Raw genomic sequence first — 25,950 nt, forward strand, 5'->3', positions numbered from 1 at the left:
TCATGCCATGGAAATACTCGTCAATCAAAAGGAACCAACTCTGGATACAAGCAACAACTTGGATGAACCATCAGAGAATTACGCCAAATGAAAAAAGCCAACCCCAAAGCGTTGCCTACTGAATGATTCCATTTGTATAACATTCTTAAAAAGACAAAATTAACAAACAGAACAGATTAGTGATTGCCAGGGGTTAAGGAGTGGGCAGGTGGGAGGAATGTGGGTGTGGCAACATGAAGGATCCTTGTAGTGACAGAAATGTTCTGCATCCTGACAATGACAAAGTCAGTATCTTGGCTGTGAAACTGTTCATTCTGCAAGAGGTCCCCACTGGAAGACACTTAGGATTTCTGTATTATTTCTTACAAGTGCTTTTGAATCTACAATTATCTGAATGTAAAAAGTTTAATTTTAAAAAGATCTGTGAAGCAGCATGAACACAGACTTAGAGGAGTGATAGGACAGACTTAAGTCCATGAATGACCCCCGTGCTGAGACCCACTATCGGCAAAGCATTAACACTGTTTACTGAAAGGAAGGAAATGAAGCATTAGACAGTGTCTATGCCTGACAAATTTATCAAAACAAATTTACCAAACACCATGTTTACCTCTAGCACTCATACATTCAAATACATTTCAGGTAGAATATTTAAAATTATGTAGCAGAATAAACAGGTTAGCAACTCACTGGAATCAGAAGTTTTAAGACACTGAGCATAATACATGGAAGTGAATTTAGCCTATGTTTCCTAGCAGTAAAAAAAAAAAAAAAAAAAAAACCAGAATGTATTTATCAAAGGAAGCATATGAGTTCACCAGCAAACCATCAACTTTTTCTGAACTTAAAAATAATTTATAGTGGGGTGCTTGTGTATAAAGTGACACTGAATGACACTGCAGCTGTCTCTGCTTTTACTAAAAACCCAGAAACACTGTTTAAGTCAATGGCGCTCCAGTTAGTGATGAGTCTTCCACATTATTTCTTAAACTATGTGCCAAAAATTAATAAAAATATTCATTTTTATGCTCACATTAGTATACTACTTAGACCCAGGACATTTGCTGTAGTGCTCCTAGACTGCTGTAGGGCTATAGTGAGGAATGGGTCACTGCAGAAGCCCCAGGTAGAGTCAGCTCTGTAGTAACTGTGATAGAAAGTTCTGTCGCTGCACAAGCAAGAGTTCCAATGGTGAGTGGTAAGTAAGAGGCCAGTGCAGGGCTTGAGGGAGGCCAGGCTCTACCATACAGTTATCTGGCCCCTATTCTGAGCTCCAGCTTCCTTTCATTCATTTACTGAACTAGTGTTTATTGACCATTACTAAATGATAAATACTATTCTAAGTAATGGGCTCCCAGCAAGAAACAGAAGCAAATAACCACACAGATACAAAATTATAAACTATTACGTTATACAAAAGAAAAGGACAGTTAAGTATGAAGCAAATGAGCAGAGCAGAGTGTGTGTGAGAGAGTGTGTGTGTCTGTGTGTGGGAGGGAGGCTTGAGAAGCAGGGTGACCTTGAGAGGCAGTTTGAGTGCTTGTGTGAGCATGGATAAACAAGAACAATAAATTCTCTCTTGCTGTAAGATGGTGTCCACATGCAGCAGGGGTCTTGCCCTGCTCTGAGAGGTGTGGGGCGGCTTCCCTGCAGAAGTATTGCAGGATGAGAAGGTTAAGTAGGAAAGGAGAGGAGGAACAGTGTTCTAGTCAGAACAAGCATGTGTGTGGGTCCCGAGGTGAGAGGACACTAGCGTACAGGGCTGGCAAGGCTACAGCTTAGACACCTCAGGAAAATGGTACAAAATAAGCCTGAAAAAGCGGTGCAGAGCTCACAAGATCATACAAAGGACTTGGGTCTTCATTTTAGCAACAACAGAAGCTTTAAATTGTATTAAATAAAAAGTGACATAATAGGATTTACATTTTAAAAAGATTACTCTGGCTATGGCGTTAAAAAGGAAAAGAGGAGGCCAGGCGCAGTGGCTCAAGCCTGTAATCCCAGCACTTTGGGAGGCTGAGGCAGGCAAATCACCTGAGGTCAGGAGTTCAAGACCAGCCTGGCCAACATGGTGAAACCCCATCTCTACTAAAAATACAAAAAATTAGCAAAGCGTGGTGGTGGGCACCTGTAATCCCAGCTACTTGGGAGGCTGAGGTAGGAGAATTGCTTGAACCCAGTAAGTGGAGCTTGTAGTGAGCCGAGATCACTTCATTGCACTTCAGCCTAGGTGACAAGAGTGAAAGACCGTCTCAAAATAAAAAAATTAAAAGAAAGAAAGAAAGGAAAAAAAGGCCAGGAATGGTGGCTCACGCCTGTAATCCTAGTACTTTGGGAGGCCAAGGTGGGTGGATCACCTGAGGTCAGGAGTTCGAGACCAGCCTGGCCAACATGGTGAAACCCTGTTTCTACGGAAAATACATAAAATTAGCTGGGAGTGGTGGCGGGCACCTGTAATCCCAGCTACTTGGGAGACTGAGGCAGGAGAACTGCTTGAAGTTAGGAGGCGGAGGTTGCAGTGAGCTGAGATTGCACCTCTGCACTCCAGCCCCGGCGACAAAGTGAGACTCTGTCTCAAAAAAAAAAAAGAAAAAAGGAAAAGAGAAAATAAAAGTAAATTTGAGACCCAAATTTTAGTCCACTCAAAGGACGAGAGGAGCTTGGCTTGGGGCTACAGATGCTTCTGACTGGTTTAATCAGCTGCCTGGAGACTGCCAGCCCTTGCTTGGTTGCCCCCTGCCGTTCACAATAAATCTCCATAGCATGCATTCAGGACAAGCAGCGAGTGTGAAGATCCACTTGCAGGTAGTCAAGAAAGTGTCCAAGTCATGGCTCCTCTATCCTTAATAAGGTAGGAAGCAAGATTGGCTGAGGCCGGGAGACGGGGTGAACGGGTGATGAGACATGGAGAGACTTTGCCGGGCAGTCTGAGTGACAACGTGAGGTGGTGACCACAGATTAGGATAACACACAGCCACAGAGCTGCACAAAGAAGGCAGATAGCTGTCCTCATCCGGATATCAATAAATAATTATCATGGCAGATAAATGACTATAGACACCGTTAAGCATCTTTTAAGTGAAGGTTTCACAAATTTTGAAACTTTTGGTGAGGTGACTTTCTTGAAAAACAACAAAAAGCAGTATTATTTTATGCAGATAACTTCTAATGAAGTATTTCTCTAAGACGATCAGTATTATCTCAAAGGAATTGCTATTAGAAAACTAGGTAAAGGTTACTTACACAAAAATAATGTCCCCTCTTTTAGAGTAAGCAGGAATAGCACTGGCTATGGTGGCAAATCCATACGAGTATATAATGGCTTCTTCTGTCTTCATAAACTTTGCCAGGCGGTCTTCCAAATCCAAATGAACATCTATTTCAGTTAAAAAAAGTTAAATGGTTAAACTGTCTTATAATTCTTTTTCTCTACTAAAGAATAAATAAAAGAACACAAGCAGTGTAATTATCAGTACTTTCACCTTATGGCCAAAATGGAATTGTTTTTAAATGATAGATTATATAAGATCTATTAAAATAATTCCAGGCCCATACAACTTCTAAAATACATGAACTAAATCAGCTACTCATCTACCTGCAAAATGTGCTACTGGGGCAGTTCCAACTTCGGGTTATGCTCTGATGTCACTCTACTGTAAGACTTCAAGGCCTACCAAGTTTCCCTGCATTAACTGCCCCTGACCAAAACCACTGAGGTCTCACCAATGTCTGATGTTAACTTATTAATGTCTATTTGCATTTTAGCAAAAAGAACTCTGTATACTTTGCATCAAGAAGGTGACACTTACTAGAACTCCAGTGACCACTCCTCTAACAATCTGTGTCAGCATTTAGTAGTGGCACCTCCCATCACTTTTTGGGGCTGGGATTCTGTCTGAATTTCTCACAAGTGTAATGAATAATAATTCAAATTTGTAGTACAAAAGGAAATAAGTCCTTTTATAGATGTAATGTAAGGAGGATGTTGACATAATAATGAGGATAAAATATAATTATTAGACTGATTATTATTTTCCTCTGAAATCATAGCTCCTTACGGCCTTTTTTTTTTTGAGACGGAGTCTCGCTCTGTCACCCAGGCTGGAATGCAGTGGCGAGATCTCGGCTCACTGCAAGCTCCGCCTCCCGGGTTCACGCCATTCTCCTGCCTCAGCTCCCAAGTAGCTGGCACTACAAGCGCCCACCACCACGCCAGGCTAATTTTTTCTATTTTTAGTAGAGACAGGGTTTCACTGTGTTAGCCAGGTTGGTCTTGATCACCTGGACCTCATGATCTGCCCGCCTCCGCCTCCCAAAGTGCTGGGATTACAGGCTTGAGCCACCGCGCCTGGTCCTCCTCATAGCCTTTTAGTTCTCAGACTGAACCATGAGGCTTCATGCCCTTGGACGGAGGACCAGTGATGCTTAGAATAAACAAGCCACTGGCCAGTTTAGAATCTTAAAAGTTTAAAGCAGTCTTAAAACGAGGCATTATCAAGGAGGGAAAGGGATTTAAAAAAAAAATTCCTTTAGCTCTTTTAACTGTGGCAGGACCCAAGCCTGGAGGACTAGGTAACAGAGTTTCACCACAGGCCCTGTGTGGGGAGGGCTCAAAGAAGCCAGGCCCCTCCAGTCTTACAGCGCTATGCGAGAAAGGAGCCCACAGAGTTGGATTTTGAGACCCAGGATGAGGGAGCCGTGGAGTGTCTACTGATGAGAACCCAAGCACGGGCAGTGGCAGGCGGTCTGGGCATTCCTGAGCTAGGGGCAGCAGAGAGGGCTGACGGCCTGGCAGGAGGCAGCGTATTTACAGACTTCCTAAAGAATGTTACAGAACTGTTAAAATGAACTATTAATTTCATTCCTATCAAATAGTGATAAAATATGAGGCATGCTTCTTCCTATCTGTATGTTAACACAGTCAATATCATTTGATTTCCATTACCAATTGGTTATCGTTGTTTTATAAAATGGACACTTTTCATTATACCAATATTAAATAAATGTGGGACTTTACAACACACAGAGTTTAGAAGAACATATCCCAGGTGATCTTCGAGTATAAGATCTCTGACATTATGATCAAACGAAATCCAAGGTTGTGATCCCTTTTGTCTGACAGCCACCCTCTAGGAGAGATGCTATCAGAGAAGGTTTCAGGCAAAATCTAGCAAGAAAGAGGAACACAGCCAAGTAGCTGAGCATGGGTTACTCTTGGGTGTGTCTTCCTTCTCATCCTCATTACTGTTCTCTGAGTGCCACCGCTTCGCCACCCCTCATGTTCCCAGGTAGAAGGCCTCCTTCAAATTATAATGGTGCTTCTAATTGAAAATTTCTGCCACAAACCTTCACAGTTCAGCCAGAAGGACAACCCGGGCCACAATGGTTTGCTTTCATTTGGTATCTCCATTTCAAAAAGAAAAACATGCTATGTATACAAACTATTTTTGCTAACCACAAAAGGATTTTAAATCATTCTGTAGACTTCTTAGCTCTAAAGGACTCTTTTCAGTGATGAATGATGAGACTGTAAAACTGAGTATGACCCTGTTTCAGGACTTGAGAGTGAGCTACCCAGCTGATGAAAATCAGCATGTTACAAATCTTCCTATCATTAGGTATACTCGTAACTGTTTACATACAGTTGCCATAAAGTGGGAAGAAGAATCTCTCAACAATAAATCAATGACTTATTGGTTCAAGCATAGTCCCAAAAGTTCAAAAAGACTAGTCTTTTCCTTCTATCAAAAGACACTGGGTTTTAGCTGATGACAGCCTTGCAAAGCAGGTTTTGTGACAGGTAAATAAGGGTAACTGCAGAACTTGCTTCTCTTGATGCTCCTTTGTGCAACGAAGAAACTCTCAACCCAAGGGAGCGGAAGGCAGCAAGCAGGAAAACTACAAGGGCACTCACTTTTCTTCAATTTCTGATGTCCTTATCTTCTGTATGTACGATCCATTTCACTAACTGGAGCTGTAGACTTGCATGGAATAAAACAAAAGTACTGTATTCTACAATTCGCCGTTAGCACTAAACATGGCAGAGAAGTGACCGTGGAGGGAGGTGTCCTAGAATGCCTCTGCACACCTCACAGCCCTCCGCACTTGCTTGCACTTGCTTATCTGGTGACTGGCTCCCTCACCAGAACCTCAGGGACGGGAGGCCTCATTACCTCCGTCATCATAGAGCTCAGACTGTAGTTAGGTCTGGGGGGGGTCAGCCCTGGGCAGCCTCGGTGCCTTCCTCTGTCGAATAGGGGGCACAGTCCTATCTTCCTCAAGGGTTAGCAGGAGGACTACAAGAGTTATTGCTGATAAAACACTCAGAACACTGCCTGGCATGGAACAAGCAATACGCTATTTAAGAGTTTGTTTAATTACATTAATATTGTAGAATAAAAGAAAAGGTTTTATTTTAAAAGTAAAAACCTGGTCACATTTTAGGCAATCTTCTAATTCTGAATTCTGAATTGTTGAGACTATCTTCTAATAAGAGCCGCTTGGTTCAGCTTCTCACTTACAAGGAGGAGAGATTATGACCTTCCTGGTTGTTTTCCAGAGAAAACACCATAAAATAGGTGACTTTGGGACAGTTTAGAAACAAACTACATTTTCTCTTAAGGCCTTCATATTTTTGCATACATACTGTCCTTAAAAAAAATCCCTAGAGGCCAGGTGTGGCGGCTCACACCTGTAATCCCAGCACTTTGGGAGGCCGAGGCAGGCGGATCACCTGAGGTCAGGAGTTTGAGACCAGCCTGACCAACATGGAGAAACCCCATCTCTACTTTAAAAAAAAAAAAAAAATTAGTTGGGCATGGTGGTGCCTGCCTGTAATCCCAGCTACCCGGGAGGCTGAGGCAGGAGAATCGCCTGAACCGGGGAGACAGAGGTTGCGGTGAGCCAAGATCGCGCCACTGCACTCCAGCCTGGGCAACAAGAGCAAAACTCCGTCTAACAACAACAACAACAACACACACACACACACACAAATCCCTAGAGACACGCACAATTTTTTTCTTCTTAAGAATATAAATGACAGCCCTTAGGTAGTCACTAGAACATACAGGGCCGAATGTCTTTCATGTTTTCACATGCAGTACCTTATGTGATCCTTAGCAAAGTGTTCTAAAGCCATGCAAGCAATGATTGTTCCCGCTTACAACTGAGAAAACCATGAATTCCCACGACTGGAAAGAAGAAGTGGCAGATCTAGGAATTTTATGACCAAACTGTAAGGTCCCCTGAGAGCAGGCTGTGCCATGGTCAAGTCATTGTGACCCCTGTGACCTACACATACACATCCAGAAGGTCTCCTGCAGCCAGAAAGTCTGGGACAACAGGAAAACCATGAAAGAAGAAAAACGGCTAGTACCTGTCTCAGCTGATGAAGCCAACCTTGTGGCATTCTACTATTGTAACAGGCTCTACCCTGAGTGATCAATCAACCTCATGACACTGTGCTCTGTAACCTCGTGATAATGTACCTCGTGACATTCTTCCCCTACCTGCAAAAACTGGCCCCTAACTGTAACTTTCCACTGCCTACCCCTAATCTATAAAACCATCTCCAATCCCACCACCCTCTGCTGACTCCCCTTTAGGACTCAGCTTGCTCGCACACGGGTGAATAAACAGCCTTGTTGCTCACGCTTAGCCTGTTCAGGTTGTCTCCTCAATTACACGCGTGTACGTTTGGTGCCGAAAGCCCGGGATAGGGGAACTCCTCCAGGAGACCTCTCCCCTGTCCTCCCCGCGCTCTTCCATAGAAGAGACTTCCCTCAGCCTCAGGACCTCAGACAAGTCCCGAGAACACTCCCACCTCTGTCTACGGATCGGGGAAGCTGCCTCGGTCCTCCTCACCTCTCTTCCTCTTTTTCTCTCTCTTCAAAATTGAGACAAGGAACCTTCCTCTTATCCGTGTTTCCTAAATCCAACATTGGTCACGGACTCTTGTTGGGAAGACAGTCTTCCCTCCGTGTTTGGTCAATGCCGGGGATACCAGCCTTGGCCATTTGCCAGCCACACAACCCGGGACCTCCGCTGGGGACGCCCACTGAGGATCCTAGTGGTTGCTCTTTTCCTTGTCTCTTTCTATCCCTCAAACTTTCCCGGTTCCATCATTGGCAACCTCCCGCCCTGCATCCCTCCTTCCCCTCTGGCTTGTGTCTTCAAAAACCTCAAACCTCTTCAGCTTTCACCTGATCTAAAGCCTAAACGTCTAATTATTTTTTCTGTAACATGGCCTGGCCTCAATATAAATTAGACAACAGCTCTCAGTGGACAGAAAATGGCACTTTCAATTTCTCTATTTTGCAGGACTTAGACAACTTCTGTTGCAAAATGGGCAAACAGTCTGAGGTACCCTACATCCAGGCAGTTTTTACACTACGATCTCTCCCTAGCCTCTGCTCCCAATGTGGTCCATCCCAAATTTTCCTTATCTCCTTTCCATCTACCCCTCCTTCTTCCACTGGGGATGCTGACTCCTCTGTCTGTTAACCCCTCCAATCTTTCTCCCCTGACACCTATCCGAACCCGGCCCTAATTCCCCCTCAGAACCCAGTTCTACCCACAACCCACCTGCTTATGTGCCTCCCATTACCACTCCTCCTCACACCTGCTCTGGCTTACAATTTGGCCCTGAGGCCGACCCCCTTGCCCCTGCCCAGCAATTTCCCGTTTGAGAGGTGGCAGGAGCCGAAGGAACAGTCCAGGTTCATGCCCCTTTCTCTCTGTCTGACCTTTCCCAAATCAGTCAGCATTTAGGCTCTTTTCCGTCTGACCCCACCAAATATATACAAGAATTCCAATACTTAACACAGTCCTATAATCTCACTTGGAATGACTTAAATGTGATCCTCACTTTGGACCCTAGCTCAATGTTATGCTGATGACCGCCAGAGCTTTGAGCCTGGCCCCCAAGAAGGTGCTAGGGCAGTACCCCATGCAGACCCCCACTGGACCCACCAGGCAGGGGCCCAAGGCATAGCCAGGTGGGACTACATGATCTCTTGCCTAGTTCAAGGGCTCCATAAGGCTGCATATAAAGCCGTCAATTATGACAAATAAAGGAGACCACTCAGAACAAAGGTGAAAATCCAGCTCAGTTTATGGCCCATCTAGCTGCCAGCCTCAGGCGACATACAGCACTAGACCTTGAAGGGCCAGAAGGCCGCCTTGTTTTTAACATGCATTTTATTACCCAGTCAGCTCCTAACATTAGAAAGAAACTTCAAAAATTAGAGTCTGGCCCTCAAACCCCACAACAGGAATTAACCAACCCTGCCTTCAAGGTGTTCAATAAGAGAGAAGAGGCTGCCAGGTGGCAGCATGCATTTCAGAATGACAAATGCTTGCCTCCGCCTTAAGACAAACCCCAGCTGCACCGCCTACCAGCAAAAACTTCAACGTGTCCAAACTGCAGCGTTTAACTGCCCCTCCGGGACCTTGCTTCAAATGTCAAAAACCTGTCCACTAGGCCAAGGAATGCCCACAGCCCGGGATTCCTAAGCCATGCCCCGTGTGGGCCCTCACTGGAAGTCGGACTGCCCGACTCTCATCACCACTCCCAGAGCGCCTGGCGCTCAAACCCGAAACTCCCCGACCGACTCCTTCGCAGATCTCCTTGGCTTGGCAGCTGCAGACTGATGTTGCCAAATGTCTCAGCGGCCCCCGGACCACCACAGACGCTGAGCTTCGGGTAACTCTTACAGTAGAGGGTAAGTCTATCTCCTTCTTAACTGATACGGGGGCGACGCACTCCACATGACCTTCTTTTCAAGGGCTTGCTTCCCTTGCCCCCATAACTGCTGTGGGTATTGACGGCCAAGCTTCTAAACCCCTTAAAACTCCCCAACTCTGGTACCAAATTGGGTAACACTCCTTTATGCACTCCTTCCTAGTTATCCCCACCTGCCCAGTCCCCTCATTAGACCAAGATATTTTAACTACATTATCCGCCTCCCTGCGTATTCCTGGACTACAGCCACATCTCAGAGCTACCCTTTTATCCAATTCCAAACCTCCCTCACAACCTCCCCTTTCATCTCCCCACCTCAACCCCCAAGTATGGGACACCTCCACTCCTTCCCTTGCCATGGACCATTCACCCCTTACCATCCCATTGAAACATGGCCACTGTATCCTGCTCAACGCCAATACCCCATCCCACAACAGGCTTTAGGGGACCTAAAGCCCGTCGTTACTCGTCGACTACAGCATGGCCTCTTAGTCCCCACCAAGTCCCCTTACAACTCTCCCATCCTACCTGTTCAAAAACCAGATAAATCCTACAGGCTAGTCCAAGACGTTCGTCTCATCAATCAGATTGTCCTCCCCCATTCATCCTATCATGTCTAACCCTTATACACTCCTATCCTCAATACCCCCTTCTACAACTCATGATTCTGTTACTGACTTCAAAGATGCCTTCTTTACCATCCCTTTACATCCCTCTTCCCAACTCTTTTCACCTTTACTTGGATTGACCCTGACACCCACCAGTCCCAACAACTCACCTGGACTGTCCTGCCCCAAGGTTTCAGAGATAGCCCACACTACTTTAGCCAGGCCCTCTCCCATGACCTGCTTTCTTTTCATCCATTTGTTTCCCATCTCATTCAATACGTGGATGACCTTCTTCTTTGCAGCCTGTCTTATCCATCTTCCCAGCAAGACACTATCCTGCTTCTTCAACACCTCTACTCCAAGGGGTACAGAGTATCCCCCTCCAGAGCTCAAATTTCTTCCCCTAGCGTTACTTATCTTGGTATAATCCTCCGCCAGCATAGGCGTGCACTTCCAGCAGACCGTATTCAGCTAATCGCCCAAACTCCAATCAGCACCACCAAACAACTACTCCTCTCCTTCATCGGTGTTGTTGGATACTTCTGCCTTTGGATACCAGGTTTTGCCATCCTGACCAAACCACTCCACAAACTCACAAAAGGAAACTTAGCTGAACCCATAGACCCTAAATCCTTCCCTCGCCCCTCCTTTTACTCTCTAAAAAAGGCCCGAGAGACAGCCCCTACTTGAGCGCTTCCCGACTCCTCCCAACCGTCCTCCCTTCACACAGCAAAAACACAGGGCTGCACTGTAGGAATTCTTACTAAGGAACCAGGCCCCCGACCAGTACCCTTTCTATCCAAACAGCTAATCTTACAGTCCTGGGCTGGCCGTCATGCCTGTGCGCCACAGCAGCCATAGCCCTTATACTCTTAGAGTCTCTCAAAATCACAGGCTATGCCCCACTCACCCTTTGTAGCTCTCACAACCTCCAAGACTTAGTTTCCTCTTCACACATAAAACACAAACTCTCAGCCCCTGTCTCCTCCAGCTCTATTCACTCTTTATTGAAGATCCCACAGGGACCATTGCCTTTGGACCAGACTTCAACCCAGTCTCTCACTTAATACCCCCTACAAATCCTAATCCACATGACTGTGCTTCCTTAATCCACATAGCCTCCTCTCCTTTTCCCCATATTTCCCTTTTTCCTGTCCCTGACCCAGACCACACTTGGTTTATTGACAGCAGTTCTTCAAAAACCAGTTGATTAACACCAGGAAAAGCTGGATAGGCCATTGTGTCTCACTCATCTTATCACTGAAACTGCTGCACTCTCCCCATTTACAACCTCTCAACAAGCTGAAATAATAGCACTAACTCATGCCCTAACTCTTGGCAAAGGACTGCATGTTAATATCCATACCGACTCTAAATACGCCCTTCACATCCTCCACCACCATGCTGTCATCTGGGCAGAAAGGTTTTCTCACTACACAAGGGTCCTCTATGATCAATGCCCCCTTAATAAAGCCCTCCTTAAAGCTGCCTTCCTTCCAGCCAAAGCCAGAGTAATCCACTGCAAAGGACACCAAAAATCCTCTGATCCCATTGTCCAAGGCAACACCTACGCCAGTAAAAGTCAAAGAAACAGCAAATTCCCCAGTATCTGCTGCCAGTGGCCAATATTTCTCCTTCTCATCTATCACTCCTACTTCTGCAACTCCTTCTGAAACCTTAACCTACCAGTCACTTCCCACTCAAGGAAACTGGTTTTTACATCATGGAAAGCTCATTCTCCCTGCCTCTCAAGCTTACTCTATCCTCTCCTCCTTTCATGACCGCTTGCATGTAGGATATAAACCTTTAACCCGCCTTTTAGAACCTCTCATTTCTTTTCCAGCCTGGAAATCCATCCTTAAAACAATCACCTCTCAGTATGCTATATGCCACTCTACTACCCTCCACCAGGCCTTCTCAAACCTCCTCCTTTCCTTACACATCAAGCACGAGGATTTATCCCTGTTCAAGATTGGCAAATTGATTCCACTCATATGCCCCATGTTTGGAAACTCAAATCCCTCCACCAGATGGGTTGAGGCTTTTCCTACGGGGTCTGAAAAGGCCAATGCAGTTATTTCCTTCTTCTAACAGACATAATCCCCCGGTTTGGTCTCCCTACCTTCATATAATCTGATAACAGGCCGGTCTTCATTAGCCAAATCACTCAAGCAGTTTCCCAAGCCCTCGGCAGTCAACGGAATCTTCACACCCCATATCACCCTCAGTCCTCTGGAAAAGTAGAAACAGCCAACGGCCTTTTAAAAACACACCTTGCTAAACTTACCCTCCAGCTTAAAAAACACTGGACCACTCTCCTACCCCTTGCACTCCTCTGAATTCGAGCCACACCCTGGGAACCCACCGGGTACAGTTCATTTGAACTCTTACATGGCTGCACCTTTCTGCTGGGGCCCAACCTTATTTCAGACACCACCCCTCTTGGTGATTATCTTCTGGTCCTTCAACAAGTTAGACAGGAAATCCACCAAGCTGCCAATTTCCTTTTACCTACTCCAGATACCCAGCCATATAAAGACACCCTAGCCATACGGTCAGTTCTTGTTAAGAACCTAACCCCTCAAACTCTACAACCTCGGTGGACAGGACCTTACCTGGTCGTCTATAATACCCCAACCACAGTCCGTTTGCAGAACCCTCCCCACTGAGTTCATCGCTCCAGGATAAAACTGCCCATCAGACGATCTGCCTCCTCCTGAAGTCGCAAGTACTCTCCCCCACTTCCCTTAAACTTACCCGCATTCCTGAAAAAGAACAATAACCCTGTATACCTTTTATTTACAGTAGGCCTTTACACAGTCACCCCACTATTTAAACTCTGTCTACTTATGCCCCCAGTCACCATTCTCACCTACTTCTAAATGCCCTGCTTTTGTCTATACTACTGGTTCACGCTTTTCCTCCAGACCATTGTAGCTGATATCTCATGGTGTCACCCTCAAGCTGCCACCCTTAACTCTCTCAGAATGGACAGATGACCTTCTGTGGCAAGGTACTCTCCAATTCTTCCATCCCGATGAAGTTCTTTTCTTTTCTTTTTTTTTTTTGAGACGGAGCCTCGCTCTGTCGCCCAGACTGGAGTGCAGTTGCCGGATCTCAGCTCACTGCAAGCTCTGCCTCCCGGGTTCACGCCATTCTCCTACCTCAGCCTCTCGAGTAGCTGGGACCACAGGCGCCCACCACCTCACCCGGCTAATTTTTTTTGTATTTTTTAGTAGAGACGGGGTTTCACTGTGTTAGCCAGATGGTCTCGATCTCCTGACCTCGTGATCCGCCCGTCTCAGCCTCCCAAAGTGCTGGGATTACAGGCTTGAGCCACCGCGCCCGGCAGTCTTTAGTAGAGATGAGGTTTCACCAGCCTTTGAACCCAAAGGCTCAAATTATGGGTTGCAAATTATGGGTTAGCCAGGCTGGTTTTGAACTCCCGACCTCAGGTGATCCGCCCGCCTAAGTCTTCCAAAGTGCTGGGATTACAGGCCTGAGCCACCATGCCTGGCCTGAACAATTATTTAGTAACATTTTCAGGAGCAAAGAACATATACTTAATAAAAACAACCAGAAAATGCCAGAGTCTTTTTTGATGACTCCAAGGGAATTCACTGTATTTGAAATCATACATTCATCAAATATTTAGTTGGCCTGTTTCTGGATTATCCATACACAAGGAAATCAATGATCCTTCATCTTCATTCTAGAAAGAAAAAAAACTACACCTTATCCCCCCTCCCTCCACCCCAGGCAATCTGCTCTCCATTTTCTTCGTAGAGCTGTTTCTCAGCCCCCTGCATGGCTAGTCATGGCAGGGGTTCTGCTCTCATCAATGGACTGTGGGCAGAAGTATGAGGCCATCTCCCCTGCATAAAGAGTACTGCTGCTCTGCCCTCATTTCCCCACACTGCAAACCCCACACATGCACATGAGGATGAGCCTACCATGCCTGGCTAATTTTATTATTTTTTGTAGAGACAGGGTCTCCTTATTTTGCCCATGCTGGTCTCAAATTCCTGGGCTCAAACAATCCTCCCACCTGAGCCTCTCCAAAGTGCTGGGATTACAGGTGTGAACCACCGTGCCTGGCCTAAAATCGAATCTTAACTATTGAAAGTAGTAGTCTGAAAGAGAACACAACAAAAACTTACCAAATGTGCCATAAAATCCTCTGGGTCCACAAGTCCCCACGCCATACTTCTTTAGAGATGCTAAAGCTGCTGCCTTTATTGAAGTAAAATAATTATACTTTAATAATTTATCTTTAAGAGTTCAAAACGAACATTTCCTATTTTTTAACCCACAGAGCTCCTTCCACCCTCCTCCACTTTTCTTCCTTTCTTAGAACTACGACGACTCTAACAGAATAGAAAGACAGATGTAAAGACTGAGTATATGACTTAAAACATGGAAAAGTTACACTAGCCTGATTCTTAAAACCTGGTTAACTTTTCTGCATTTGTGGGCCAAGTCTCTCCTGGAAAATGCCTGTTAGCCCACAATCCCAGGAGGAGAGAGAGCAATTTCCTAGACCCTTCTCCAGCTATTCTCCAGGTCTGGCCTGTTCAGTTCTGCGGTTGTTGCCCAACACTGAGCCACACAAGACACTCTTGCCTCTCTCTGTCTAGGTCCAGCTCACAACTCTTGTCAGACAAAAAGTAATGGGGAAAACTTGCATCGCCCTTTCCAATACTCTGATTTTTTTTTTTTTTTGGAGCTAGAGTCTCGCTCTGTTGCCCAGGCTGGAGTGCAGTGGCACCATCTCGGCTCACTGCAACCTCCACCTCCTGGGTTCAAGAAATTCTCCCACCTCAGCCTCCCGAGTAGCTGGGACTACAGGCCTGTGCCACCATGCCTGACTAATTTTTGTCTTTTTTGGTAGAGATGGGGTTTCACCATGTTGGCCAGGCTGGTCTTAAACTCCTGAGCTCAAGTGATCCACCGCGCCCAGCCTGCATTTGTCTTTTATGTCCAGTTTCTTAAATCAGTAAAGTTATCTGTCCACTTCAGCATTATGTGCTACTCACCTTAACCCTAGGGTTATCCAACAATCCAAGAAAATTAAATGAGGCGAAATTTATACATTCCTTTCCATTCACCACAATTTTGTGGCCTGGAGGGCTAGGGAAGAGACAAAGAGAGGCACACATCAACTACACATTCATGTTACATGTTGTTATAGTACCTTGGTGGCAGGCACAACAACAAAGTGTTGTCATCCTACCCTATTTGCATACTGGTCTTTGATTTCTTGTTTTTAAGAAGTAGTATTAGAGCATGGTACATTAAAAATAAGATATTTTTCCATTAATTTTATTTTTAATAAACTACCTGTACTACTAAAATAAAAAAAGAAAAATAAGCTAGAATTCCAAGATGAATGAGTGGCAAATCTTAAATGCTTTGGTTTTAAAACTCGCTTAAGAATGAAGTTGCCAAATAAAGTATGTCAGAAAAATCTGGAATAAGCCAAACAGGAAGAAAATATAAAATAAGATCAAAGGCAAGAATAGGCAGAATGAGTTATGATCTTGTATAAAGTGGCTTAAAAAGAAATGGTATCTATAGGAAGCCACTAAAGAGTAAGTGGGATATGTTCCCAATGTCTGAAGTTAACGCTGGAATGCTGTTGAAGAGGCATCCCCACACTCCTGGGGAGTGGGGAGAATGTGGGTGGCGGCTACACTGGAGCCGGGTATGAGCCCGGCTGGGACAGGAGCATGGGCTCCTGAGGATACTTCTGTTAAGCCCTCTGCAGATCTATATTCCAGCCACGAGCCATGCTTCAAAGGCTCAAATTATGGGTTGCAAACTGTTAAAGGGCTGTGAGACCAAGTTAGTTGGTCACAATCAGCCTATTTTAACCAGAGGAAACAGTAAAACAAAATAGAATGGAAAAGAAAACATCAGAACCATGGCACAGGGTGAGTGATGGGACTACGTATCTGTACTGGTCCACGTACTGGGTTGCTCGATAAAACGCACTGTAGCCAGAAAAGATGGAGAAACACTATTCTCATCGATACTTTTGAATAGCATTGGTCATCCTTGAGAAAACACAGATGCTGAGAAACCAGGAAAAGGAAAGAATGACAACGTGAAGTAAATTCATGAAAGCTAACTAACTCATAAAAAAGGCAAGAAGACTCAGTGAAAACAACAGGGGTTGTAGAGTCTGTCAGACAGGCCCCCTCTGTATTACGGCCATCACTGACCTCTGTGATTCTCAGTTTCTTCATCATCAAAGTAGGGGGAGAGCCTACCTCTCAGGGAAACTGCTATTATGGAAGTGCCTGGCTCATAACAGGTACTCTCCAAATATTTTCTTTCTTCTTCCCTAAGGCTTCAAGGGCTTCTCTTTCAAATCCAGTGCCACTCACTTCCTCAACTGTGATTCTGATTCTGTCATGTTATTCAGGTTCCTACTTCTCAGGGTTTCCTTAAGTTTTCTAAGTCCTCCCTGATTCCACAGTCGGGAATTGGCAGTCACAAAAAGATTTTAAAAAACAAACAAACAAACAGCTAGGTAGACCACCCCTGTACCAAAGGCGCTGTAAACACTGAGACCATTCTACAAAAACTGTAATACACAGAAAACAAATGATTAAGAACAAATACATCCAAAACCCCTCACCACGGCTCAAAAGCTATCAGGAGGCAGCATGATGTGATGCAGGGATGCTATCTCTGTCCAGCACTTGGAGTACGGAAGGAACAAAGTTTCCAGTGAGAAATGGAAGTCTCAGACCTGTGCCCCATGCAGCCTAGCAGGAACAGGTCAAAACGGGCACCTGATACAGAAATCCTGGAACCTAAAATCTTATAGGGTACGCTGCAGAATCAAGTAAAACCAACCAGAAAGACATCTCCACAATTAAGACCGGAGAGGACTCAAGAGAGAGAAAACAACTTTCCCAATCAAAAACTACAACCCCACCGTGAGTGACAGTCAACACACAATACATGCAGAAGGGCTGCCGCCCAAGAACGCGAGACACTTGACGCTAGAAAGTGCTGAGGCCCAAGAGCATAAATACAAGGAAAGGTTAAAAAGCTACTAAGAAAACGACAGGCTGGGTTGGGCGCAGTGGCTCACGTCTATCATCCCAGCACTTTGGGAGGCCGAGGCGGGCAGATTACCTGAGGTCAGGAGTTCAAGACTAGCCTGACCAACATGGTGAAACCCCATCTCCACTAATAACACACAAAAATCAGCTAGGCATGGTGGCGCACGCCTGTAATGCCAGCTACTCAGAAGGCTAAAGCAGGAGAATCGCTTGAACCCAGGAGGCAGAGGTTGCAGTGAGTCGAGATTGTGCCATTGCACTCCAGCCTGGGCAACAAGAATGAAATTCCATCTCGGAAAAAAAAAAAAGGACAGGTTAACTTGCTAAATAGTCAAATATAACTTCCGGAAATAAAATCTAAGAGTCAATAAAATTAGAAATCCAAAAGATAGATTAAATACCCCATCAGACACAGCAGGAAAACGAAAGACAGAGCTGAGATTACCAAGAGATGCAAAAATATGAAAGAGTACATACTGAACATGCAGGATATGAAGGTTAAAAGTACACTGCACATTAGTTCTACCGGGAAAAACTGGAGGAAAAATGTAAGAGAATGTTTGAACAGGTAACAGCTAAAAACGTCCCAGAATTCATGGGAGACAGATCCACAGACTGAAGTAGAAAAATGAATCCCAAGTAGGATAAATATGAATAAATTACAACAAGACACATGACAGTGAAACTGTAGAATTTCACAGAGAAAAAGAATTGTGAAAGCCACTAGAAAAACAGAAGATGCACAACAATTAGACTGACAGTCTCTTCAGAGGCCAGGCCTTGATGAAGAAATCCTCCAAGGGCCGCAGGGCAAATCATGATCCACTTAGAACTTGTTATCCACTGTCATCCAAGGAGGGAAAATAAAAACACTTCTCATTAAGAGATACAGGTTACCCTCTCTGAATCTCCACATAACAATCTACTAGAGAATATATTTTAGAAAAAGGAATTTTAAGCCCGAAGAAGCTGCACAGATAAAGAAATAAATACCTAAAGACTGGCAATAAGAAACTGGTAAATAGGTAAAGAAGGTGATTCTCCTATAATAATCCTGGAGGATATAAAGTAAGTGGAAGTCAAATATCAGACCAGGACATCAAGTGGGGAGTGGGGATGGGGAACAACTGAAGTAGAAGGAGTCTAGTAAGTCCCTGTACTGCTCAGTAAGGACAGAGGAAGATTATAAAATTTGGGGCAAGGTGGCTTATGCCTGCAAACCCAGCACTTTGGGAGGCCAAAGTGGGGGGGTTCATTTGAGGTCAGCAGTCCAAGACCAGTCTGGCCAACATGGTGAAACCCTGTCTCTACTAAAAATACAAACAATATTAGCTGGTCGTGCTGGTGCATGCATGTAATCCGCGCTACTCCAGAGGCAGAGGCAGGAGAATCTCCTGAATCCAGGAGAGAGACGCTGCAGTGAGCCGAGATGGTGCCACTGCATTCCAGCCTGGGCAACAGAGTGAGACTCTGTCTCAAAAAACAAAAAAAATTGGACAGGAATTACTTACGTGAAACATGAGGAGAAGAAAAGAAAAAGGGAAGTCTAATCAAGAAAACCTGATCAAGCAGACTAAAGGCAAGGGAAAAAAAAAAAGAAGAAATGAAATAATTAAGGCCACTGCCCTGGAACAAAAGACCACGTCTGGCCAGCGTTGAGGTAACCAGGCTGACAGGGCCAGAAGGAGCCTCTTTTCTGCCTGTCTGCCCGCCATCTTCCCTGAAGGTGACCACACACCTCAAGGGCAGAGCACCAGGATGGTCACCTGGGTCCCTGATCATCTGTGGCGCTAGCTACCTCGCTCCACACTTGTGAGGGCAAACAAACCTGTACTTTGCCTGAGCCATCTAAGTTTGGGTTTCCTATTAGATGCAGTTGAACCCGCTGCTAATTAGTTACAACCTCAACCAGAATGATCTCTAACAATGCTACCTTTAGGTGTTTTGAAGAAATCAGTTTTTTGTTTTTAAAGAGAGAGAAAATAATTTGACACAGATATTGTACTTATTTCCCACACATAATACATATTCCTGGGAGAAGGACTTCACAGTGAAACACTATACAACCAAGCAAGCAAGGCTTTTTAAAGACCACAACAAAAAAGCAACCCTGAAAGGGGTCAGGTGTAGAATCACAAATACCGAATGAGAGTTGGGTAACCTTTTGAGGGACAGCAGCATACACAGATTCAAAAAGTTACGCATCCAGGTATTCAGACAGAAATGAAAATGACAGACTTTAAACATACGTATTTCAATGCTTCTAATGGTATCCCAGATGCCTAGGCAAAGGAAACAGCAGTATCGTTGAATATATTATTTGCGCAATGACATTTTAAATATACATGTGCAATTAAATTAATAAATCAAATAACATTATTTTTGGCTATTTACTCTTTAAGTTTACATATCAAATGGGCCAACAAACTGTTTCAAACGTTATTGGGAAAATTGTGAATCACCTCATGTTTCAGCAGAAATAGTGTTTCCTATACAAATGAGTTAGTAATCAAAATAAGTGTAAACAGATTAAACTCCTCAGTTAAAAAATGATACTAGGATTAAAATCCAATTACGTACAAAAGAACTACACACAATGACACAGTAAAACTGAAAACGGAGTCCTATTAATCACATAATAACTAAATGAAAGCTGGTGTAGCTACACTGCTATCAGACAAATGGACTCTAAGGTAAAACATAAGTTTTGTTAGAGGTAAGGGACATTAAAAAAGATGTAGAAATGCTGAGCCCACATACATCTAATAACATACCTTCGAATTAAAGAATTTAAAAACAAAACAGAGACAGAGAATGAATCCACATGGAGGGTAATACTGATCTTCACTGTCTCTTTCTTTCTCGTTCGCTTACATACCAGACAGAAAATGGCTAAGACTGTCAACTATTTGAATAATAATTAAAATGCTTGATGTAATAGACACAAGACACCTTGAATAAAAGGAATATATAATATAAATTTTTGTGATAAAGCCGTGGAACATTTGCAAAATTTACAATGAAGACATAAAGCAAGTCTCAACAAAAGCAGCAGAATCATTCAGGAAAGCTATCATCCAGAACATGTTTTTTAATCACATAGCAATGAATTATAAATTACTGAGAAGACAAAACTTAAGGAAAACACTATGCTTTAGTCAAAGAAAAAAAAAAAACTACAATAAAAATTAGAAAATATTTAGATCTGGGCCAGGCGCGGTGGCTCACGCCTGTAATCCCAGCACTTTGGAAGGCCAAGGCAGGCAGATCACCTGAGGTCAGAAGTTCGAGACCAGGCTGACCAACACAGAGAAACACTATCTCTACTAAAATACAAAAAAATTAGCCGGGCATGGTGGCGCATCCCTGCAATCCCAGCTACTCGGGAGGCTGAGGCAGAAGAATCACTTGAACCTGGGAGGCGGAGGTTGTGGTGAGCCGAGATCGTGCCATTGCACTCCAGCCTGGGCAACAAGAGTGAAACTCCGTCTCAAAAATATAAATAAATAAAAAAAGAAAATATTTAGGTCTGAATAACACACATTAAAATACAGCCTACAGTCTGGGTGCAGTGACTCATGCCTGTAATACCAGCACTTTGGGAGGCTAAGGTGGATGGATCACCTGAGGTCAGGAGATTAAGACCATCCTGGCCAACATGGTGAAACCCCCTCTATTTAAAAAAAAAAAAAAAAAGCTGGGCGCCTGTAGTTCCAGCTACTGGGGAAGCTGAGGCAGGAGAATGGCTTGAACCCGGGAGGCGAGGTTGCAGTGAGTGGAGATCACACCACTGCACTCCAGCCTGGGCGACACAGCAAGACTCCATTCTAAAAAAGTATAGCCTACAGCTGGAATAGTCCTTAGAAAGGAATTTATAGGCTTAAACACGGAAAAGTTCGTTATCCCTCATAGACAATTTTGAAAGTCTGCAGCAAGTTCATTAAGTAGCAAAACCTGTCCTAAACATACATGAAACTCTTTATTGATTTTATTTATTCAATGGAATGAAACTATTCTGGGGGTGCTGCCCTAAACTACATGAGAGTGGTTCTGTAATAAGGAATATGTACTTTATTATCTTTCAAAACCTTTCTTTAACCCTGAGTTCTGAATTACACTCAGGGTCTTTTGTAAAGAGAATGTGAATCAGTACTAGAAAAGATTAAAAATGTAAATTAAGTGTTCAGCTAAGTTAGAAAAAGAACAGAGTACATCTAAGAGATATATGAATAGAAGTTAAATAACAAGAATTTCAGAAAATACAACATAATAAAGAAAAGTCATGCAATGATCTTAGATGCAGAAATGGCATTTGATGAAGTTTAATATCTATTTATAAAACTTAGAAAACTAGGATCGGGGGGAATGGTCTTGAACTGATTAGACTATAATACCTAAAATCTACAGATATTAACTGGGAAACAAGATGCTTGGTATCTTTTCACTATTCAGCATATTACTAAAGACCATACCAGTAAAATTGCAAGTCCAAAAATGTGAATAAACAAGTGTGCCCACACACACACAGACGTCTGAGAAGAGCCACATTGTTATCGGCAGGTGATATGATCACCTTACATAAAAAATTCAATGAAATCAACAAACCATTGGAATTAATAGTAATAAAGGCAACAAAATACAAAGTATTTGCAGTATCAAGAAAAATATAAAGACTAATAAATGATAAGATATATGATGGATCCCAGCACTTTGGGAGGCCGAGACAGGTGGATCACGAGGTCAGGAGATCAAGACCATCCTGGCTAACACGATGAAACCCCGTCTCTACTAAAAAATACAAAAATCTAGCCAGGGGAGGTGGTGGGCGCCTGTAGTCCCAGCTACTCCGGAGGCTGAGGCAGGAGAATGGCGTGAACCCGGGAGGCGGAGCTTGCAGTGAGCTGAGATCCGGCCACTGCACTCCAGCCCCGGCAACACAGCAAGACTCCGTCTCAAAAAAAAAAAAAAAAAATGATATATGATGGTCAGCTGAAGGGATGGCTCAACATTTTAAAGATATTATTTTTTGCCAAAATAAACTACAAACTCAATGCAATCACGATTAAAATTCCACCAGAATTTCTAACAGAACTCTATAAACTTCAATAATTACACAGAAGGATACAAGTTCAGGAATGACTAACTGAATTCAGAAACAGGGAGGTGCTTTACCGGAAGGAAGCAAATATTACAGACCCCTGTTAACAACAGGTTTGGTACTGGAGCAGACAGGCAGAGACCAATGAAAGAATCTAGAACTCAAGAGAGCTTTGTACATATGAATACCTGGAAAATGACAGCAGTTACCCTACAAACCACTAGGTTTCACACAAATTTTTCTCTACGGATAAAGTTGAACAGCCAGGTACAAAGTGAATTCCAGATATATTAAAAACCTAAAAGGTATTTTAGAAAAGATAACAAAATGTAGAAGAATGTCTTTGGGACCTCAGGGTAGGATATGATTTCTTAACCAAGTCTCCGAAAACACAAACCAAGCCAAGATGGATGCATTTGACTAAGTCAAAATTAAGAAATTTGGTTCAACGAAAGAGACCACAGATAAAGTTAACAGACGAGTGATAGAGAAGAGGTTTATTGTATTTCACTGAATCTAAGATGTCATTAATTGCATTTTATCCATCACTAAGGAAGAGAAACAGTGTCAATTAAAATACATTGATATTTTCTTGTCATGTACAGCTTTTTAGTTTATGCTTAATGATAAGGTCTGTTATACATTCTTAGATACAGATTTTTGTTACATTACATTTGTACTTATGAAAAGGAAAACAGAAGCAAGATAAATCAGTCGAGACATTCCTAAAACCTCTTTAGCTGAGTTTTGTCCCTCTCCTCTAAGTCACTGACACAAGTTTTCATACCATGGTCTCCTTCTTGCTCTTGGCAGTATCTCAGCATTTTTTACCAGCATGCTCCACTATCATTTCTGAGATTATCTGACATGTTAACTGTCACCCATTCTCAAGTTCTGATGCTGCAACTTTCCTATTGAACCAAACTCACAGTTTTATCGTCCTTCCAATTAAATCACGTTTCTAGAAAGCAAGCTGATACTACCCAAAGGCAACGGGAAGTCTGACAAAGACATCTTCAAAGCCTTTCGTCATCCTAGCCTCTGTGAGCCTCTGCTCTGTAGATCTGGCCATCTCTCCGGCCATCAGTTGTCTCACTGACCAGCAGGGCATACACCTCAGCTGGAGTGCTGACAGGAAGCTCACCGCCACCAAGGTCACTGGTGCACAGGCAATGAGAACCATGTCACAAACTACCTTCCTGGCTGACAATGACTCACCAGCGACTCTCAGCAGCTTTAAGATTCATCCCCACTTCAGGGATTTTAAACTAGGGAAAAACGGTATGTGTCTCAGAATCAATGTAATAGAGTACTAAGTCAAAAACCGACTAAGGATTAAAATCTACAAGGTATATAGAACTTTTGCTAATCAAAAGACAGACGGAATCCAGTGGAAAAATAGGTAAAAGATATGAAGAGGCATTCAAAGAAGCAGAAAACTCCAACAGCTAAAAAGTAGATGAAATGATGCTCAGAGGCTCAAACAGCAAGAGAAATCCAAAGCAAACAGTATTGCTAAACAGAGATGTAGGGAAAACTTGAATTCCTATATACTATCTTAGGGGACCACAGACGACACAGGAAAGTCCTAAGGGAAAATTAGGCAGGTATGTATCAGTATCCTATTCCTGGCTCTATACCCCCAGAGAAATTCAAGGGAGTATTAGGTTCATGAGGGAATATTAATCAGAGGATTCTTTGCAGCAGTGGGAAATGGGGGCGGCTTAGGTGTCTATCATGAGGAAAATGGAGAAGTGAAATTTGGAGGCTGTACACAACAGAAGAATATGTGACGGTCAAAAGAAATGAACAAGAAATACATGCAGCAACCCCACCTCTCTTTACTGACCCTGCTTTGATATTTCTTCATCCCATTTAGTATCAGCTAACATTAAAAACCACCTCAACCCTTGATCTCTTCTGAAAGCACACTCGGAAAGCAAATGCAAAATGCATACCAAGTTTAAAGGTCTAAACCTACCCAGACCAGAACAAGGAGAAGAGCTGACAAAATGTTGGAAACCGGAAAGCAAATGGACAAGTTGTATTTGATAAGTCAAAGAGATCAAAGAGAAAGACAAATCTAGGCCAGCAGTGAAAAGCCAAGCAGCAATGCCCGAAACATGCTCCCAAACTGGGGTACCAGCTTCCTCTAAACATGGGAAAACAGGAAAGGCTGACAACAGGAGGACTGGCTGGGTGCCTAGACAATAGGCAGTCACTCCCCTCCTCCACCCTGAAGAAATGCTCCCTGGAAAGGCTGTGTATAAACCAGAAGTCCTTAAGAGAAAGAACGAGTGAAGGCACGGGTGCCACTCTGAAGACAAAAATTAGTGTAAGTTACATAATGAATGGTAAGACCCCAGGCCTCTTGCCTTCAACTCAGCTCCCAAATAGTGGAAAGCAGCTTTTTACCTGCAAAGTAACAGACGAGAGGACTCCTCTCCTGGGAAAGACAAAGCCAAGAGAATAAGAACTACAAATATTAAGTTTGGGGGTCCCCTCAAATAAACGAACAGGTCCCTGTCTGATTATCCTAGTGCAAGCCCCTCAGTCAAAAAGCCCACCCCATCCTCACCCCCTAAAACACAAACGGTAACTAAATGTGGTGATGGATATGTTAATTAATTTGATGGTGATCACTATTTCACAATGTGTGTGTGTGTGTATATATATACATAAAAATATAAAATCATATTATACACCTTGAATATATACAATTTTTATTTGGCAATTATGCCTCAGTAAAACTGAAGAAAAAGCCAAGCCCATTTTAACAGGGCTCTCAATGACCGTTTTAGTGTGTCATTCTTGAAAATAGATAGACCATCCTTAGATATATGGTCAACTGATTTTCAACAAGACAACTCAGAAGGGAAATAGTCTTTTCAACAAATGGTGCTAGGACAACTTGACATCCACCTGCAAAAAAGATAAAGATAGGCCTCTACCTCACACTATATACAAAAATTAACTTGAATTACACACTAAATGTCAAGGGCAAAAACTATAAACGGTTAGAAGACAGCAAAGAGTAAATCTTTGTAACCTTAGATTAAGCCAAAGTTTTTACAGATGACAAAAAAACACAAGCAACAAAAGGAAAAACAGGTAAGTCAGACTTCATTAAAATAAGCTTTTGAATTTCAAAGATCACTATCAAAGAAGTAAAATAAAATCCCACAGAACGAAAAAAAAAAATCTTCAAATCATGTATCTGACAAGGGACAAGGATTCAAAATATATAAAGAACTTTTACAGTTTTAATGATAGAAAGAACCCCCCCCCCCCACTGAAAACACTCAAGAAAACATACAAATGGCCAATAAGCCGATGAAAAGATGCTCAACATCATTAGTTATCTGGGAAATGCAAATTAAAACCACAAGATCCCACTTCCCACCTACTAGGATGGCTACAATAAAA

The 25,950-nt window shown here is 43.4% G+C and overlaps 1 protein-coding gene across 8 annotated transcripts in view; it reads right to left on the reverse strand.

The window, feature by feature from the left end:
* Positions 1 to 25,950, reverse strand: part of SPTLC1 (serine palmitoyltransferase long chain base subunit 1) — a 116,356-nt gene that overhangs the window by 75,308 nt on the left and 15,098 nt on the right. For 7 of the 8 annotated variants that reach the window (XR_003307109.1, XR_003307108.1, XR_003307110.1 and 4 more), the window contains exons 4-6: positions 15,387 to 15,480; positions 14,511 to 14,583; positions 3,244 to 3,376 (exon numbers count right to left, since the gene is read on the reverse strand). Coding sequence is in view for 4 of the 8 variants with exons in the window: in XM_026448936.1 (XP_026304721.1) it covers positions 3,244 to 3,376; positions 14,511 to 14,583; positions 15,387 to 15,480 (300 nt within the window). In the remaining 4 variants the exon portion in view is untranslated. Of the gene's footprint in view, positions 1 to 3,243; positions 3,377 to 12,472; positions 12,583 to 14,510; positions 14,584 to 15,386; positions 15,481 to 25,950 lie in introns of those variants that run through there. The other variant, XM_026448939.1, reaches the window with a different exon arrangement.

Source organism: Piliocolobus tephrosceles, chromosome 14 (genome assembly GCF_002776525.5).
Source record: "Piliocolobus tephrosceles isolate RC106 chromosome 14, ASM277652v3, whole genome shotgun sequence".
Classification (NCBI taxonomy): Eukaryota; Metazoa; Chordata; class Mammalia; order Primates; family Cercopithecidae; genus Piliocolobus; species Piliocolobus tephrosceles.